At 43.3% G+C, this 20,700-nt stretch overlaps 1 protein-coding gene across 1 annotated transcript in view; it reads left to right on the top strand.

Moving 5' to 3' along the window:
- Positions 1-20,700, top strand: part of BAIAP2 (BAR/IMD domain containing adaptor protein 2) — a 183,160-nt gene that overhangs the window by 41,095 nt on the left and 121,365 nt on the right. Inside the window, exons 2-3 of the mRNA XM_034412786.3 lie at positions 12,481-12,556; positions 19,827-19,913. Coding sequence (XP_034268677.2) covers positions 12,481-12,556; positions 19,827-19,913 — 163 coding nt within the window. The remainder of the gene's footprint in view (positions 1-12,480; positions 12,557-19,826; positions 19,914-20,700) is intronic.

Raw genomic sequence — 20,700 nt, 5'->3', positions numbered from 1 at the left:
GTTGTGGCAGCGCTGCGGGTGGAGTGGGCCGTTATCCCTTGAGGAACCGGTAGAGCCTGAAGTTCATATGCAGATGAGATGCACGTCCTAAGCCAGCGCCCCACCGTGGAAGAGGTCACCCTGTGGCCAAGAGTCGACGGCTGAAAAGAGACAAAAAGAGCCTCCGTCTTTCGGAAAGAAGAGGTTCTAAAAATGTAAATACGGAGGGCCCTCCTCACATCCAAGGTGTGCCAGGTCTGCTCCAAGGCGTGCCGAGGCCGAGGGCAGAAGTCTGGCAGGACCAACTCCTGTGCTCGGTGAAACAAGGAGTTGACCTTAGGAAGGAAGGCAGGGTCCAGCCGCAGAACCACCCTGTTGGGGTGAAAAATACACAGGTCTTTCCGCACCGATAAAGCCGCCAACTCCGAGATCCGTCGGGCAGACGTGATGGCCACAAGGAAGGCTACCTTACACGATAGGAGACGGAGACTAGCCTCCCTCAATGGTTCGAAAGGAGCCTTTGTTAATGCCTGCAGGACCTTAGCGAGGTCCCAAGTGGGATAACGGTGAATAGGCGGTGGTTTTAAATTAGCCGCCCCACGCAGAAAGATTTTCACCCTTGGATGGTTAGCGAGGGAACCCCACTTCCCAAGTGTCAAGACAGTGCCTAGCGCAGCCACCTGGCGCCGTAGGGTGTTAGTGGAAAGTCCCATGTCCAACCCGTCCTGTAGGAACTCGATCACCTCCACCACAGATGCTGAAGTTGGGCTCAAATGTCTAGAGGCACACCACACCGCAAACCTATTCCACGTGGCCTCGTAAATACGCGTGGTGGAGGGCCGCCTGGCCGCCTGCATCGTCCTGATGACCCTGGCCGGAAAGTTCTCCCTTCTCAAGAGCCCCCGCTCAACCTCCACACGGCTAACTGTAGTCTCTGCGGGTTCGGGTGCTGCACTGGACCCTGGCTGAGGGCGACTCTGTCCGGGGGAATCCGCCAGGGCCTGGCGACCGACAGGTCGACGAGGTCGGCGAACCAAGGCCGCCTGGGCCAGTGCGGGGCCACTAACACCATCTCCGCCCCCTCCAACAACAACTTTCGAATGACGGCAGGAATCAGGGGTAGGGGGGGAAAGGCGTATAGGAGGCCCCTGGGCCACGGAGTCCGCAGAGCGTCCACCCCCGCCACTCCCAGGGCTGGAAACCGGGAGAAGAACAGAGGAAGTTGTGAGTTCGCTGGAGAGGCGAAGAGGTCCACTACCGGGCGACTGAACCGGTCGACTATCTCCGCAAAGAGGCCGGGATGGAGTCTCCACTCCGAGGGGTCCACAGTGGCTCGGCTCAGCCAGTCGGCCTCGACGTTGTCCGTCCCGGCGATGTGGTCCTCTGTCAGGGACAAAAGGTGAGTCTCTGCCCAACGGCAAAGGGCCTCTGCCTCTCGCATGAGAGGCCGGGAACGAGTCCCCCCTTGCCTGTTGATATGGGCTTTCGTTGTTGTGTTGTCCGTGAGAAGGAGCACATGCTGCCCCCTCACCTGTGGAAGAAAGGTCTGGAGAGACAGATGGGCAGCTCGGAGTTCCAGCCAATTGATCTGGTGAGACATTTCGAGGTGTGACCAGCGGCCCTGGGCCACCTGGGATCCGCAATGACCCCCCCAGCCCAGGAGGCTGGCATCTGACGTTACCACCACCCTGCGGGGCTCCCTGAAGTAACACCCCTTCTGGATGGCCTCTGACGTCCACCAGGTCAGGGAACGCAGAACCCGTGGCGGCACTTGAACTCTGATCTTGGACGAGCTCGTTCCTGCCTTCTGAAAGGGGAGCAAGAACCACTGTAGTGGTCTTGCATGGAACCTGGCCCAGGGAACAATGTTCAGACAAGATATCATTTTCCCCAGCAAGTGGGATAGTTGTTCTACTCGAACTGTCTGGGACCCCTGAAGGAAATGAATCAGTGCCCTTATGCTGTCCTGTCTGTCCAGGGACAGGAAAACCTGTCCCGCTTGCGTATCTATCAGGGCTCCTAGGTGAACTAACCTTGTGGAAGGTACCAGATGACACTTTGCCAGATTCACCGAGAACCCATGGTCCCTCAATACCTGGATTGTAGTGGCCAAGTCCTGTTCCGCTCGCCGCTGGGAGGACGCTTGTAGGAGCAGGTCGTCGAGATAGCATTGAATCCTGATGGGAAGAGACCTGAGATACGCCGCCAAGACAGAAAGAACCTTGGTAAACGTCCGGGGGGCGGAAGCCAGCCTGAACGGCAGGGCAAGGTATTGGTAGTGACGGCCTGAATAGCAAAACCTCAGGTATTGACGATGCTCCGGCCGAATTGGGATGTGGAGGTATGCTTCGGTCAAATCGATGGAGGCTAAAAAGTCTCCCTCCCTGATTCCCGCCAAGATGGAATGCAGGGAGTGCATTTTGAACCTCCGGTAAACGAGGAACTCGTTCAGACCTTTTAAATTTAGAATTGCCCTCCACCCCCCCGAGGCCTTTGGGATGACAAATAGGATGGAATAGAACCCGCACCCCCTCTGCCCCAATGGAACTGGCTGAATGGCCCGAATATCCAGCAAATGCTGGATAGCCGATTCCATGAGTCCCCGCCTGGACGGGTCTCCAGAAACGGGGCAGAGAAGGAAACGCCTCGGAGGAGGTGAAAGGAATTCGAGGGAGAGCCCTGCTCTTACTGTCTCCCTCACCCAATTGTCTGTTGTTAATTCGTCCCAGCGGTCCGCAAACAGGCCGAGCCTGCCTCCAAGAGGGTCCAAAGACGGACAGTCACTTAGATCTCCTGGCCCCTCTGCCCCCAGAGCCCCTGAAGGGCTTGTTGGATGCCTGCTGGCGACCCCGGGGAAAGGCTGATCTATCTGCCTGGTAGGTAGGTCTAGAGAAGTGAAAGGGCCGTTGCTGACGGGGAAAGCTTGGCCCGGCCCCCCCCCTGACGGAAGGAGGGCCGCCTATAGTAAGGGGAGGAGCGGAAATCCAATCGTCTGCTCTGGGACGGGAGGACCTTCCTCTTATCCCTTGTTTCTATGAGTAGGGGATCTAAGGCTCGACCAAAAAGAAACCCCCCTTCAAAGGGAGCTGAAGCCAACTTCCACTTATTCTTTCCGTCCATTCTCCAGTGACGTAGCCAAAGCATACGTCTAGCGGTGACTGCCGAAGCCATGGCCTTGGCGGAGAACCTGGCAGCGGCTAAGGTGGCATCCGCTGTGTACTCGGCCGCAGCTAAAATCTTAGAAAGGTCCTGGTGGGCCCGAACATCATCTGGTGCCAAATGTCCTTGTAGCTGGCGGAGCCATCTGACCGACGCTCTGGTGAGAAAGGATGCTGCCGAAGAAGCTCTTACAGCCCAGGCATCCTCCTGGTGCGCGCGACGAAGTGCCGTCTCCTCTCGCCTATCTTCTGCCTTTAAGGCGTCCTCTGCATCAGGTGGTAAAACAGAAGAAGAGGTGAGAGCCGCTACCGGAGTATCCACCCTTGGAACCTCCAACAAGGCAAGCAAGTCCGCATCCACCGTAAACAACTGGTTGTCCAGCCCTGAAGCCCTGGAGGGTAGAGCTGGGGCCGCCCACTGTCTACGGATCATATCCAGAAACATTCCCGGAATAGGAATAGTATCTGCCTCCACCGACTGCTCTGTGAAAAGATAATCATCCTGCTCTCCAGTACCCGAGGTACCAGAGAGTGCTGGGTCAGGGCCCAATCGAGCAGTGGCCCTGGCCTTAGTCAGAAGTGGCTTCAAAAGGGCGGGGTTAAATAAGCCCTTGAAAGCGGGCCTGGGTGGCTGCATCTGATCCCCATCTGAAATCTCTCCCTCCTCCAGACAGTCTTCTGCATAGTCAACTAGGTCAGAGGAAGAAGGGGAAACCTGCCCATGGAAATCGTCGGAAGGGGCAATAAAACCCTGGGACTCCACCTCAGGTCTAAGGGCATACATTTGGGCAAACATCTGTGACTGAAGCTGCATCCCTTCTGCAATGCCCTGCCTAATTGCCTGCTCCACCCAGGACTTCATGGAGTTCTGAACATCCAGCTCCCCCCCTTCATCCTGACAAAGGCCAGCCGCAGTGGGGGTATAGGTGGCTTCAGGGCGTTTGTTGGTCCCAGAAGTCCCCGGAAGCTGAAGGGACTCGGCCTGTATCTCTGGAGACCAAGCCCTGGATGGCCCAGCCAAGGAGGGAGAATGGACAGTCTGAGGAACAGAATCTTCCACAGTCTGTGATGTCTGAAGCGCAGCCACAGTGGCTTGAGGGGTGTCAGCAGCCGTATTAATGGCAGCGGCCCTTGCAAATTGTCTGTCCAAGGCACGTTGTCTAACTTGAGCTGTCTTCTCCTCAGCCTTGGAACGCCCAGGGCGAGCTCTAGCCTTGGCCTTAATTTTGTTAGCTGCAGCAATGCTGGCAGTTCGAGGCCTAGAAGCCCTGCCCCTGTTAGGTGGTGGAGACCAGGAGCCCTCAGCAGAGAAGGAAGATTGCCTGTCAACATCCCCCATGATATTAAGTCAGTTGGGAATCACAGGAAACCAAAATCCAAAGACTCTGCAAATAGATAACAAAAGAGAGAGAAAAATAAATAAACAAATAAATAAATCCAGGCCTTGAATGAAAAACAAAATGGCTCCCGGTTACAAAATGGCCGCTCTTCAACTGCCACAGTTTAAATAAAGGCCCTCTCTGAAGGGTAGGAGCAATATCAGGTCAGGCCGGCCAGCAAACCCGCAGATAAAAATTACTCTGGGCAGAAATCCACAATCTCCTCTGCCTCACAAGCAGAAAAACAGCAGCGCTGTGCCCAAAGGTTGCCCGGGATCAAGGCCGCCTGGACTAAGTAGCGCCAAGAATGCGCGGGGACGAAGGCCGCCGCGACTTACAAGCCGCCATTACATTAAAGGCGCAGCGAGGCCCTGGCGCCATGCACAAATCCCCCAGGTAAAGCCACTTCAATCGAGCAGAGTTTCAATTGCCAGCCCCCAGCCAGATTCCGGCTTGCAAGGCTGCCATGAGCTTCAGCAGGCAAAGAAAGTAAGAAAAACGCCGCTCCGCCTCCCAGCTGACGAGCGGTGATCAAAGGGAGGCCGCGGCAAGCGAAAATGGCGCGCGCGGCTCCCGCGGCTGTTTGGGAAGCCTGAGAGGCTTCTGAAGAGGACCTGGAGGGACCGGGGCGAAAGCCAGCCGGCTAGCCCCTCACAGCCGCCCACAAGCTAGGGGAAGTTGGGGGAGAACAACAGGCACCCCCCCCACGCTCGATCCAGAGACCGGAGAGCGCCCCTTTGCTCAGTACCTTGGAAATCCAGTAAAACTGAAGTCTGATGAAGAAAACAGAATCAGAAACCAAAGGAAAGAAAATAAAGTAAAAGAAAGAAAGTCCAGGGAAAAATTATCACTATTTTGGCTTGCTCAAAGCTCAGGAGCTAAAAGTTGCAGCCATGAGCTGTGCTGAGCTGAAAAAAACTGAAGAGACGTCACCAGGGAGGCGGATCTTCAGAAGTTTTCAGCTCAGGACATAGAGCTAGAGCAAGGAATACCCAGACTGGCACCTCCCATTTCTACACTATGGAGAAGTTATCAGCAAAAGTATGTCTGTCTAATTGGGGGGGGTGGGGTGGGAGGGGGAATCTCTCGTAAATGTATTCAGAATTGTTACAGTCCTACTTCCAGCTTTGAAATATCATTTTTTTCCATCAAGTAGCAGAAATCCTTGTAACATTTATTTTCCTACTGAATTAATTCATGTATTCACCCTCCTTTAACAATCTGGATGGTGGTTCCGTAATCCTCTGAGACAGCATTTTAGCTGTAGGGAAGAGAAGGGGGTGGGGGGGAGATCATAAAGAACTAGCTAAATGGCCAATCAATTAGCAAACCCTTTGAACCTTTAGAAAGGTATTAAAAATGAATTTAGGTCAGAATTGAGTTTATTTTTGAAGATGCTTTGGCACTGAGGGAGAATAGACTTGAAAGTTTGAAAAAAAAGTTTAAAAAGTTTGAAAACAGAGTTTGTTTCTCCCACATTTGTTGTAGGGAAAATAGTAGAAAATAAATAAAGTTGAGGTGGGCTTTGTTAAGTATCATCAGCTTTTCTGGGCTTTTATATACATTTGCAAGGGATGTGGTGGCTCAGTGGCTAAGATGCTGAGCTTGTCGATCAAAAGGTCAGCAGTTCAGCGGTTTGAATCTCTAGCGCCGCGTAATGGGGTGAGCTCCTGTTATTTGTCCCAAGCACATAAAAAAAATGCAAGTAGTAAAATAGGGACCACCTTTGGTGAGAAGGTAACAGCGTTCTGTGCGCCTTTGGCATTTAGTCATGCCGGCCACATGACCACGGAGACGTCTTCGAGCAGCGTTGGCTCTTCAGCTTTGAAACGGAGATGAGTACCACCCCCTAGAGTCGGGAACGACTAGCACATATGTGCGAGGGGAACCTTTACCTTTTTTATCTACATACATTTGCAAATGAGAGAAATTAAGAACGAATCATAAAATGACTGCCTAGCTATCAAAGATAAGTAAGTTGCCTAATTAAAAGGCATAAATTAGGTTGGAAGTCCACATGCCAAGCTTTCTATTTCAAGCCAATACAACTAAACTAAAAAGACTAAACTAAAAACTAAGCTAAAACTAAATTATAAACCAAACTAATTTTGTGGAATGAAAGCTGATGAGCCTAGGATTTCATCCACTGGCCAGAGAATCTCGTTTCCCTCTACACGTTTCATCAAGATGTTGCCAGGACATGTGCCATGGTTAGAGGTGCATGGGAAAAGGCCCTAGGGCTGTGTTCTCTTGTGTCACTTAAATGAGATGGGTGGCCATATAAATGCAGTACAGAAATAAGGCAGGAAGCTGCCTATTAAAATAATGGAAATTTAATTCTAAACATATCTATGTAGGACTTCTCTGCTAGTCTCTGTTCGCCCTAAAATAAAAGGAAAAAATCTCTAATCCCCACAGAAAGAAATGTTCCTCCCTCTTTTTCTGAGATTTCCCTAAGCTATAATGCTTTCCTCTTTAGGGTTGGAGTTTTTACCTAGGAAGGCTTTGATGTCCATCTAAATGTGGGAAGGACAAGCAAGCAAGGAAGCTGAGTGAGGTGAAGGAACATGGCCAAAGCTGTGAGGAGGGGGGGAAAACCCCCCACCAGGCTGGGATATATGAGAAGAGGAAAGAATGTGGGTAGACAAAAGAAACCATTCTTTCCTATGAATGCTTGTTTGCATATAATTGAGAAAGAGGGCTTTAAGCCAAATGCAAATGGCCTTTAAAATTCATTCTGGAAGGTCTGACTCTGAAGGGACTCAGCTTCAGTTGGCCACCGCCGCTGCTGTCATGGCACCCATGGGTGCTATGCTAAAGACCCCACTACTAGAGCTGTGACAGGCTTTTAATGATGATGATCATTTTTTAAAAAATACCATGGATTCTGTGCTGAACTTCTTGTTCTGTTACCAGCCTCTTTCCCTCAACCCCCTTATTATCTGACTCTGGTTTGCCATAGTGCATGGTGGCATTCAAGGATTAGCTTCTGGGCCTGAAAGAAACAGAAATAGTTGTGATTCCTACCAAGCTCAGTTAGCAAATTCCTTGTCTCATTTGTAAGGTGCCATAATGACAAAGTGATTGAATGACTTTGGGGACTGTGGAGCTACAGTAGGCAGGAGGACTTGCTCACAGCTTGTTTCACACAGTGAACAAAAGAGCCTTTCTTTTCAGTGATTATGGAGAAAAAAGGTTTAAGAACATAGTTCAGTAACTGGAGGTAAGTGAACCCTTCCTTATTCTGCGCCTGGCTATCCTCCTCTTCCCATATGTGTGGGCACATATTTTTTTTATTTAGTTAGTTATTTGTATCCCATCTTTATTAATTTTACAAATAACTCAAGGCGGTGAACATATCCAACAAAACCTTCCTCCTCCTATTTTCCCGTGCGCGTGAGGCTTTTTTAAACAAGAAAACCTGTTAATCACTCAAAATATTTTAAATTTGGTCTCGGCAGAGCCCAGATAAGTTTAGACTTGATTCTCTGCCACTCTCTGTCTATACACACAATCATATACTCTTTGTCAGCTGCCACAGTATTTATATAAAAAGCTTTTGATCTTCCATTTTTTGACTATAAAAGTGATAATTAACCATCCATACTGGGGCTGTGTGTAGAGGTGCAATGTTATAGATGTACATGGTTACTACAAAATTGAGATCCTCAATAAGATGAGCTTAGATTTATCCAGGATGGATTAGAATCAAAGTACGGATTTTGGGTGGGATAAAAACAGCAACTTTTATCCCAGTCAAAATTTTTAAGTATCTCAGCCACTACTGCCCCACTGACAAGAAAATGTGGGCTATAGGAAATTGGACCTTTAATATCCAGTTTGCTGACAACCAGTGATTCTTCATTTGGAACTTCCTATCAGATGACTCAAATGAGAAAAGCTGAAATAAAGGTATGGCTCAGGTAGCAGATTACACCAACAGAAATCCATCCTGATGGCAGTTGGTTTTTCTCCTGTCAGCAAATGTTTAATTTTAGCAATACTTGTCTGGTTATTCTGGATTCTTTGAGGTTTCAGTGACGTGGACAGGGTGTGTGAATAGATTGCCACTCTTTTTTTCCCCAACTCTTGGCTCTCTGCCCCTTATTTATTTGCATTGATTTGATTTATTTGCTTCCCATCTCCCCTCAAGGTGACTCTAGGCAGCTTACAATATTATAACCAAATAAAAAAAAAATAAAACTCTAAATAGCAATATTAAAATAATTTAAAATTGATGAAGATGGGGAGGAAGGGAGCAAGATGCACACCGGGGGGGAGGTTATTTTAGTCCATTAACCACTTCAGGATGATGTATCCCCCATTGGCACCTCAAGCCAATTGACAGAGCCAGAACTTCAGCCCCTTTCAGAAGGCCAAAAGTGTGGGTGCGGATCTCACCTTGGGGGACATGATGTTCCAAGAGGCAGGAAAGGCTCTTCTGGACCTCACCAGGCAAAACTCCTTGACTGATGGGGTTTGCAGCATGCTCCTTTCTGCTGGAGTGGGTGGGACAAGCCAATCCCACTGAGAAACAGTTTCTCAGATAGTCTGGACCTGTGCCATGAAGAGCTTTAAAGATGATATCAATCACCTTGAATTCAACCCAGAAGTAAACTGGCAACTAGTGCAGCTTGTGGAATAGCGGTGTAACATGGACCATCCTAAGGGCCACAAGAATTGTCCTCGTGACTGCATTCTGCACCAGCTGTAGCTTTGAAATCCTCTTTAGGGTACCCAGTGGTGGGATTCAGCCAGTTCACACCATTTCGTGAGAACTGGTTGTTAACTTTCTGAGCAGTTTGGTGAACTGGTTGTTGGAAGAAATCATTAGGGCAGAGAACCGGTTGTTAAATTATTTGAATACCACCACTGGGGTAGCCCCATGTAGAGCTGTTGCGATAGTCCCAACATGAGATGACTAGGCCTTGAGTGGACTGAGTTCATAGACGCCCAATCCAGGAAGAGGCACAACTGGCGCCCAACACAAAGTTGCAGAAAGATCTCCTAGCCACGACCGCCACTTGCTCATCAAGCGGGAGTCGTGAGTCAAGAAGAAATTGTGCACTGAGTCTGTCTGGGGTGGTGGGACCCTATCCAAAACTAAAGATGTCAAACCCTTGGTTCCTGACTCCATGCATACGAAGCCACTCAATCTTACCAGGGTTCAGCCAAAGTCCATTGTCCCCCATCCTGGACCTCACTGGACCTCACTCTGTATCAATACTAATTAGAACCTGCCTTGGAGAAAGGAGCCAAATCAGTGCAAGACTTTGTCATCCAGCCCCAAAAAGATACCACGGCATCTTTGTCACTCACAGGTATTCCCCAAAAATACCATGGTCAATGCTACTGAAGGCTGCTGAGAGGTCAAGGAAAGCAAGAATAGTTGCACTGTATCCATTCTGCACTTGCCAGAGATCATTGATCAGCCAATGCTGTTTCTGTTCCATAATCAGGCATAAATCCTGACTGGAAGGGGCCAGATGATTCCTTGCTTCCATTCATTTCTTGTTTATTTTATTTTACTATGGTGGCATGCTGGCCTTTTCTTAGCTTAAAATAAATTTTATATATTTACTGTGATTTATGATATGAAACTATTCATGCTAATAATTTATACTTTTATTTGTTTCAATATGCTACAGTATTCTGTCTATGCATCTATGTCATTTTTTTCCTTCCACTTTAATTTCAACATAACACAGTTTTATATTTTAAAATGTCTGTTTTGGTAGTTAATTTTTTAGAAGAATACAAAAATCTGGGAAACCTTTGCAAAGCAATTGGGAAAGCTTTCAAACAAAGGAGGAGTTCATGTTTTGTTATCAGAACTGTTTCTGATTTGCCTTGCAAACATTTGCTAGAACCTATCTATTTGAGCCAATTGCCTTCATTCAGGTTGTTTATAGCTGTGATAAACTAGAGGTTACTTCTCAGTTAAATAACCTTCTTTAAAAAAGATCTTTAATTCTCGTAAACTCGCTAACGGTTATTTTATAGCAACCGGAGGAATTAAATAGTTCACCATTATTTCCTTTTTAGCTTTTTTATTGTCTCTCTGGAATGGTGTATAAATGTGGTTTATCTCTATGGCTCTATTGATGGCTGATTTGTCTGAATGCCAAGCAACTAGAAATTCCCTAGCATTTTTTGGCATTTGGCTTGATCTACGATGCTCACACTTTCCCAGTTGAAATGGTGATTGAGTCTGTAATTTTTAAGAGTTTTCATTGTGTCTTTTTGACTGCTAGTTGGTGTTCATGGATGCGCTCTGCTAGTTTTCTGCCTGTCTAGCCTACATTGCGGCTATCATAATCATTACACTATATCAGTGGTGGGTTGCTCCTGGTTCGGTCTGGTTCTGTAGAACCAATAGTAAAACTGGTGGGAGGCTCCGCCCACCCGTCCTGATGTCATCATGGGCAATCTGCGCATGCGTATAAGCGTGCATGTGCATGCATGCTCCCGTTGCGAACCAGTAGTAAAGGTAAGTGGAACCCACCCCTGTTCCACTACAACTATATGTTGTAAATGACTTCTGCTTTTCCTTGTTGGTTTATTCTTTTCTTCTTATTATGGTTTATTTAAGATGTTTTGAAGGGCTTTGGTTGGTCTGATACTATGTGGTTGTAATGGTCTGTTGGTTGTTTCTGATATGTTTATAATGTATGGCAGTATTGCCCTTTGCATAGCTTGTGTTGATGATGCTATGGTAAATCGAGTGGTCAGGCACCTTTTGATAAAACCACATGGGTATCCATCCATTTTGTTGAAAGATGTTGGATAGAGAATCTGTTTCCTTTTTCCGCTACTCTGGGTTGCTTCATTTTGCTTGTAATTGTCTGAATAATGTTCTGACACAGCTCCTCTGGTGGGAGGTTGGGTTGTTACTTTGGTAATGGAGCACTTGGTTAGCGGTTGATACAGGTCTCAATCTTGAAAGACCCTACCAAAAAGCCAGGTCTTTATAGTTTTCCAGAAGGACATCAGAGTGGAGCTCATTTGTGGGATTGCTAGTCCTATGAGGTCTGCCTTGGTAGGCATGTTCCAGCTCCCTTCAACTGAATAATGCATTTTTGAAGAATTATGCAGTGAGGGCTTCTCTGTTGCTGCTTCATTTCTTAAGAACACTGCTTCAGAAAGACATCAAGAGCTTGGTTTTTCAAGGAGCTAGGGACCAGGGTGTTTTGTGATCCCCATGGAGAGATGAGAGATGAGAGAGGGTTGAAACTGTATTTAAGTACTTCCCCATTTAATGTTTACACTTTTCACACACTGAGTGTTATTTTTATTGGTTTTTGAATATAAACTGCCTATGTCCAAATTGGTGGCTATATAAGACAAACAAACAAACAAACAAACAAACAAACAAACAAACAAACAAATAAATAAATAGCCTATCAAGCCCCTATGTTTAATTGGGGGTTGAAGTATAATGTTTATATTAGTGTTGTAAAATCTGAGAAAAATATCTTTGTAGAAATATATGTAAGATGGCATCTGACCAAATCAATTAACTTATTTAGCCATGTTGTATTTACATATTTCATCGTATATATCTCATAGCTAATTGTTCTTCAAAGTTGTTTCGGTTTCATATTTTTCATTCTTGGCAAACTGAATAGTCATACAAGAAAGTTGCAGGGCCTGGAATTCATATTGCATGTAGTTATATAGTTAAATCATAGAATAAGTTCTTAGAATACATTATTATCTTAAAAAATATCAATCAATCAGAATAGAGCTGGAAAGGACCTTGGAGGTCTTCTAGTCCAGCCCTCTGCTCATCAGTGATTTACGTTTGTATTGCCTGTGTATGTGCATATGGGAGGATTCTTTTTCTAAGAATTCATGGGATAGTGGGTTAAACTCTTGTGTATTTCTACATGTTGTATAGAAGGAATAGAAAAACACAAATGGCCTTCACATTTAGATTGCTAATGTCTTTTGTTTTCTTATAGACAATCATGGAACAATTTAATCCCAGCCTCCGGAACTTCATATCTATGGGAAAGAATTATGAAAAGGCCTTGGCAGGTAAGTGAAATAACACTGTATTACTTTGTCATGGTTGTAAAATGACAACTGTAGAATTGGCAACTCTTTTTTTTTACCTTTGGTGATGGCAAAGGTGGGGAAAACTAGTAGTATCTGTGGAAAGTGTTGCAGCATCATTCCCCCAACATCATCCTAAAGAGGCTTTCAGCTATCCCAGATAAACTACAAAGCAGTTGTTTGAATTAAGTTACAAGGATAGTATTCTTTATGATATATGAGGCATGAAAGCTCTCTTTAAGATGATGTTTTAGAGTGCCATAATACAGAAGATCTTTACAATTATGAGCCATTAACAGGCTGCTGGTTGACCAACAAGATTCTGTATTGTTAGGACGTCCGTTTTCTTAGTCTCTCTATGTCAGGGGTGTCAAACTCAATTTCATTGAGGGCCGCATCAGGGCTGTGGTTGACCTTGGGGGCCAGGCGGGCGTGGCTGACTGGGTGAGCGTGGCCAGTTTGACGCCACTCCCCAAACTCTGGCATGTTTTCTCTTTGCATTGGGTAGACCAGGCCGAAGCCACGCTGGCCCGATGTTTCCTTTTTGCATTGGGTAGATCGGGCCAAAGCAACGCGAGTAGACCAGGCTGAGCCAATGGGTGTAGACCGGATCGAAGCAACGCAGGCAGGCCCCTTACATTTTCCAGGATAGCCCCGCGGGCCGGATCCGGTCACATCATGGGCCAGATCCGTCCCATGGGCCTTGAGTTTGACACCCCTGTTCTATGTCATCTTCTCTTTCTGTACTTTCTTAACATACTATACCTTTTTAAAAATAACAATTGCAGACTGTAGTGTTGTATTTGCCAGTATAGGGTCTTATTTTTAAGCTGAATTGGTAGAGATATGCAAAAGTTTTGAATTTAAATGTTTTTGAAATTGAAATGCCCTACATCAAGTTTAGAATAATTGTTTTGAGTGCAAGATGCCCTGTTTCAAGTTCAAAATGGGCATTTCAATCATTTTTAAAGGGTTTAAAGTTCAGTGACACATAAGATGAAAGCTTGGAGTTAAAATTAGGCAAAAATGGTTTCATGTTGTCAACTTTAGCCAGTGTGTCTATTGCAATTTTATCCACATTATGGATGTAGTGGGATTGATGAATAATTTACTTAAATCTTACGTCTTGAGGGCACAGGTAGTCCTCGCTTCATGACGAGTTGCTAAATGATTGTTTGGAGTTACTTTGGAAAGGGTTTTTTATGGCCTGCAAAGTTTTCCTGACCATTGTAAAATGTCACCCTGGTCTCCCACGGTCACATGACCGGTTGCAACTGACTCACATTTATGACTGGTTGCAGCTTTCTGTGGTCATGTTATTGCAATTTTTGATGTTTTTTGCCAGTTTTCAGCAAAAAAACAGCAAAAAACACCAATTGGATATGCTGTATTCATTTAATAATTAAGTGGTTTGCTTAAGGACCGTGGTGACTCATTTTATGATCATCGCAAAAGCAGTTCTATAATCAAATCAGGTCACATGACCATCCTGATTTATGGCCAAAATTCCAGACCCAACTATGGTCATAAATCAAGGACTATCTGTATTTCACATCAGTCTTTGTAACGTATGTTATCATGACAACCTTCTTAGGCAAGATCAGCTGTATCCAATGTTGTAGAGGAAAACAGGGGTCGAGTTGGTGAAGGAATTCAAGAACTGTTAACAAACAAAAGAGACAGTAAATGGCTGTGGGAGGCAAGTGTTCCAGCCCTAGGACAGGTGGAAACATGAGAAAGAGATCAAAATACTCAAAATAACCACTGTATAATGTAGATGCAGTAACCACATCTCCTATATTATAAAGGGCAGCATTAAATACAAAATAGTATCTAATTACTAATCGGGGTGTGTTTCCTGAAAAAATTCTTCTTAAATGATTTCACACTCCCTTTGTTGTTCAATGACTTTGCCAGCTTGGTTGAAATACAGCATTGGCCAGCATCCTTGGGATTTTTGCGTGCTGATTTTTATTTAAATAAAATTTGTCCCATCAAGTCACTGTTGACTCTTAGTCAACCCATAGATCTCCTCTAGGATTATGTATCCCTGATTTCGCCATTCAGGTCTCTCAAAAGTGCGCCTATCACCACTGTAATCATATCTGGCATCCAGCCACCTTGTGGTTGGTTATCTTCTTTTTCCTTCTACCTTTCCCAGAGTTACAGAGGTTTTTTTCAAGGGAGCTATGTCTTTTCATAGTATGAGCAGAATTCGAGCATAGTCCTTTGTTCTATGATTAATGTGTTTGTTTTCTTGTATTCTCAAGATTCTTCCTCAACACACAAAGTTCAGAAGTGTCAATACTCTTTCTATCCTTCTTTTTTAGAGTCCAAGCTTTTGCTTCCATAGTGCCACAAGAAAATAATTGCCTGCACAATTCTGATCTGTGTGCACATCACAGTATCAGTATATCTTTTCTAAGTCCTTAATTGCTACCCTACCGGCCGCTTATCTGTGGCTTATTTCTTGACTGCTGGTTCCTTTATTGTTGATAAAACTATCTATCAAAAGGCTAAAAGGAAGCAACTACCTACCATTTCAGTGTCAGTTCTACGGTTGGTCGCAGTACCTGGTATTGTTAGTTTGGGCATCTGTATGTTTAATCTGTCATTTTTTCACTGTGTTCTTTGGCTTGCATTATGAGAGCTTGCAGATTATTTGCATTTTCAGCTATCATATTAATGCCGTCGGCATAACATTAGATTATTGATGTTTCTTTATCAGTTTTAAAACCACTCTCCTCCTCTTCCAATCTGGCTTCCCTCAATATATATGCAGCATAGAGGTTAAATAAATAAAAAGATAGCTTTGTCCCACTGCTTTGCTAATCTGGAGCCAGCAGAATCAGACCAGCGTGAATATTGGATCTTCTGATTTAGAGAAATCTGTTAAAACCAGCTGCTTCTTACCTTTGTGAGCCAGCTACTTTTGAACTGTTTTCGGTGGCTACTTGAGGTGCTGATACCTGCTAAATGTCTTGCATTTTCTAAGGTGCAGACAGAACTGGGCTTTCTCATACCAAGAGAACTCCATATACATTCAAGAGCTGCACTTTTCTATTCCATGTATTCAAAGACTGAATTGCAGTCTTCAGAAGAAGCTGAAGTATTGAAGCTTTGATTTAAATTATGTTTTGGTGATCTTTTGCCAGAAAGAAAATTTACATAAGAAGATGTTATTCTATCATAAAAATGCATGAAATTATCCTTCTTTTGATGGCATTTTGGCGTATAATGCTTTTCTAGCTCATCAAAATAAAAGAGAATATTTGTAGATCAGGGTTGAAATGAGGGGTCCTTGCTATTGTCTGAGCTTAGTTGCTTTCTTACAGATATTTCATTACTTGAACTAGATAACATTATTATTGTATCAGCACTGATGATGTTACCTAGTTTGGGTAACAAAACATCTGCAAGAAAGCAACCAAGCTCAGAGAGCACCAAGGACTCTTCATCATAATAAATTGATTCATATACCCAAGGATATCTAATAGACAATTTTGCAAGAATAATATTCTTTTTCCACATTGCTTTGGATCAGTATAAGTAGTCCTTGACTTACGACCAGTTGTTTAATGACTATTTGAAGTTACAACAGCCCCAGAAAGGGGCCATCATGGCGCAGTGGTTAGGGTGCAGTACTGCAGCTACTTCAGCTGACTGCTAGTTCAGCAGATCAGCGAATCAAATCTCACCGGCTCAAGGTTGACTCAGCCTTCCATCCTTCCGAGGTGGGTAAAATGAGGATCCAGATTGTTGGGGGCAATATGCTATTTGGTATACTGTCTTTGGTGTAAGCTGCCCAGAGTCCTCGGAGAGTGGGCGGCATAGAAATATGAATAATAAAATAAATAATAAAATAAATAAAACATTGCACCAATGCCTGCCCACCCCACAGTCTCACAACTGCATTTTTGGACCCGGTTTGCATTTACTACCAATTGTGGTGTTCTGCGGTCACGTGACCACAATTTGTGATGTTTTTTTGAAATTTCTGGCTAAAAAAAATGCATACCCATTGAGGAGAATGGATTTGCTTAATGATCACATTAGTTTGACTTAAACTAATGTGTGATTTGTTTAATAACTACTGTAAAAATAGTAAAAAAAAATAATTCAGTCACATGAGGACCTTGATTTATGACTGAAATTCCAGTCCTAATTGTGGTCATGTGTCGAGGATTATCTATATAAACATTGTAAGCATAAATGAGCTATCCAGGAGCCTGGATAGATCAGCAGACTAAAAAAGCCTGTTATTAACATTCAGCTGTCTGCAATTATTGCAAGTTCGAATCTCCCCAGGCTCAAGGTTGACTCAGCCTTCCATCCTTTCTAAGGTAGGTAAATTGAGGGGGCAATTTGTGGGGGCAATAAGCTGATTTTGTATAAAATATACAAAAGTATGAAGGCTATTGCTTAACGCATTGTAAGCCACCCTGAGTCTCCGGAGAAGGGCAGCATATAAATCTAATTAAAAAAAAAAATGGATAGGGATGGGAATCTGTACCCCCCCCCAGATGTTACTAAATTGCATTTCCCAGCACCCTTCGCTGTTGGTCATAGACTCCTCACCTTTGATACACATTCTATGTATGTATGTATAAAATATGGATGTTTGTGAATGCTTTATAGTTGAGTAGCCTATGATATGAGAGGGAAATTGTGTACTTGCATATACAAGACGTTTGTGACCAAAAATCAGCAGAAGTAAAAGACATAGCATGATTTATGAGAATGCAACTAATTTAAAATCCAGCATTTCAATATAACTCCTTTGTATTCTGGCATGGAAAACATTTATTAAATGGTTAAAATGAATATTTATGACCTTTCTGTGTATTTATTCATGATAAATCAGTTACTTTGCAATTCAGATTTTTCAGAACGATTTTTATAAATTGCATTATGTACATTTATCTGATACATGTTTGTTTTTAGGCAAAAGCCAAGAAGTAATCTACACCATTAACTTTCCCACAATTAAGTGCACATCCAGATATTGGTTAATATAATTATTGCTGAATTTTGAGAGTTGTTACCCTTCTAACAAATGCAAGAAGATTTATTATGAGGTCCAATTATGCTTTGGATTTTAAGATGCAATATAATAAAAGGCTGAAATTGTTATGGGCAATTTAGTTATGGTAACTATTATGGAATAGGCAGGAGGTATAAATTAAATATAGGACAGTGAACTGTAATGTCTGGGAATTCTGTCTGTTGAAATCCCAACACTTCTGGAGACTAAGTGGTAGTAGAAGAGCTAGGCATGGAGGAATTACAAGAAAAACTCTTCTCCTGGTGTGTTAGTGAAATGTGGAAAAGTACAATTTTAAGGGGTTTACAATTACATTTATTAAAGAGAAAGAATAAACATTTAAAGAACTATTGAACTTTGGCTTTCATTTCACATAGCTTTAAACCAAATGGTAACTGGAGTCCTTATATGCCAATATGTATTTGTATCATTACTGCAGAGCCCAAGACACTTACTGGAGGATAAGTGGGCTTTTAGAGCTCAGGGTTTTTTTTAAAGGAACCAGTAACTATGCTTTAAAAATAAAAGAGGAATCAATTAACACCCTGTATTATAGAAGAGGGATGTGATTACATTAAACTCATTTAACAAAACTGTATTTCAAAAATACTGCATAACTATACTGTACATAATACTGAAAGAGAAATACATTAAGATATCTGAATGAGAATTCAGATCAAATCAAATTAAAATAAAATAAATAAAAAATAAATTGATGCTTCCACTCTAGTTTCATCTGATTCTAGCTTTGATTTACACATTTCCATCATAAATCTATAATAATAAATAGCAGTCTTCCCCCCCCCCCTTCATTTTCTGATCTGGGTTCTCTTGAAATGCAAGCAATTTTAAATCGATAGCATTTGCAAGAACAACATAAGAGACAAAACTATTTTCACAAATTGCCACAAGTTAGGTGACAAAGCCTATGCAACGTGTTCTTGTGACTATGAGGAGGTCTCTGCTTATCTGATTAAAATGATGCGTGTGCACTTAGAATTTCAACAAGCCCCCTTAAATCTATGAGCTGCATTTGAAAGTCCATGCTAGTTAGTTTCTTACTAATATGCCATAGGCTAAATAAATAAATAAATAGATCTTGATAATATTACCTTGAGCCTTCTTAAGGTAATATCAAGGACGTGTATGCTTTATTGGGCTGTCTTGGAAAAGGTAAATTCAGCCTGTATGCCCAGATTCCAAAAGTTTAAGCAATCCAGACAAATCCATCAGGTTGGTAGCTTCCCATTTTCTGACTTTGAAGAAATTTCAAATTCTTAACAAAGTTTGGGAGTGTCCTGATGATAAAAGGTCCAACACATTTTACATTTTGGCTCTTCCAAGCCTAGATGCCATGCATTATGACATTTGGGAAGCTGAAATTCACACATCTCCTGGAGGCCCAGGTTAGGGAAGACTGATGGAATATAGGTAGTCCTTGATTTACAACCATATGTTTGTATCGAACTTAGAAAGGCACTGAAAAAAGTGATTTATAACTGTTTTTCACACTTATGACCGTTGCAGCAGCCCCACAGTCACATGATCAAAATTCATAAGCTTGGCAACTGGCATATATTTATGATGGTTGCAATGTCCCGGGGTCATGTGATTATCTTTTGTGAATTTCCAACAAGCAAAATCAATGGGGAAGCCAGATTACTTTACAACCATGTTACTAACTGAACATCTGCAGTGAGTCACTTAACAGCTATGGCAAGAAGAATTGTAAAATGAGACAAAACTCACTTAAAAAGTGTCTTGTTTACCAACAGAAATTTTGGGCTCAGTTGTGGTCGTAAGTCGAGGACTACCAGTAATAATGTGGAATTGGACTGAAATTTTGCAAATGTTAATTTCCTGTATTTAATTTATATGGGATGCTTTCTACAACCCTAACATCTAGACAGCGAAAGCTGTTACATGCTGTTATAGAACCTGGTGGTAATTTTAAAGATGCCATTTTGATTTCTTGCTGGGATCAAATAGTGATAATGGTTAATATTCTGCAAAATAAAATAGTATTAATAGTAATAGTTTTAATAATAGTTAATTTGATTAATGTTATAATTATAAATGGTTATATGGTAGTATTATTAATGAAAATAATTAAACAGATGCTATAAAAACTCTTTTGTGTGATATTTTGAGAATTTAAGTTAAAAAAATATGGTTGTAATTTTTAATTTTATACATTTTATTATCTAGGTGTGACATATGCTGCAAAAGGATATTTTGATGCCCTGGTTAAAATGGGAGAATTGGCCAGTGAAAGTCAAGGATCTAAAGAATTAGGTAAGTCAAGTATATGAATGATATTAATGTAAATTACAGGCATGAAATGTATTTTTTATTTTTATAAACAATTCAAGGTGGCGAGCATATTTAATATTCCTTCCTCCTATTTTCTCAACAACAACATCAACCTTGTGCGGTGGGTTGGGCTCAGGAAGTGACTGTCCTAAAACCACCCAGCTGACTTTCAAGACTAAGGCGGGACTAGTACTCATTGTCTCCTGCTTTCTGGCCTGGTGCCTTAAATACTAGACCAAACTGGCTCTTGAAATTTAAAGTTAATTTAAATCACAATCATGCCTTATTCAGAAACTCATCTGCAGTCACTAGGAGTAAAATACTAAAGTACTCCTAAAGTATACAAACAGTGGTGGGATTCAACCGGTTCACACCATTTCGGCCGAACTGGTTGTTAAATTGCTGGCTGGCCCCTCCCCTCCCCACCCCATTCAGAAGTCCCCACACACCCCGTTTTGGCCCCCAGGTAAGTGTAGGGAGGCCTACTAGGCCCAAAATGGGACACGGGGGTTGCCCCCATGGCCTGTGTTTGCTCCCAGGGAGGTGCAGGAAGCTGAATGCTGCCTGTCATATCCCCTGGCCACGCCCACCCAGCTGGTCACAAGTATACAAGTATACAAAAAGTATATTTTATTGTGGTTGTGCTACCACCAACTGCCAAAAAAACTGATTGTTGCATGGTGTGGTGAAATGTAGTCTGGATTCCCAGGAGGGAGAAAATGCATTTTAGAGGAATAAGAGAGAGCAAAGTTTTAGATAGTTTGATTGC

This window comes from Pantherophis guttatus, chromosome 2 (genome assembly GCF_059756535.1).
Source record: "Pantherophis guttatus breed Tessera chromosome 2, ASM5975653v1, whole genome shotgun sequence".
NCBI lineage: Eukaryota > Metazoa > Chordata > Lepidosauria > Squamata > Colubridae > Pantherophis > Pantherophis guttatus.
Note: the sequence above shows the minus strand (reverse complement) of the source record. Positions and strands in the feature narration are given on the sequence as shown.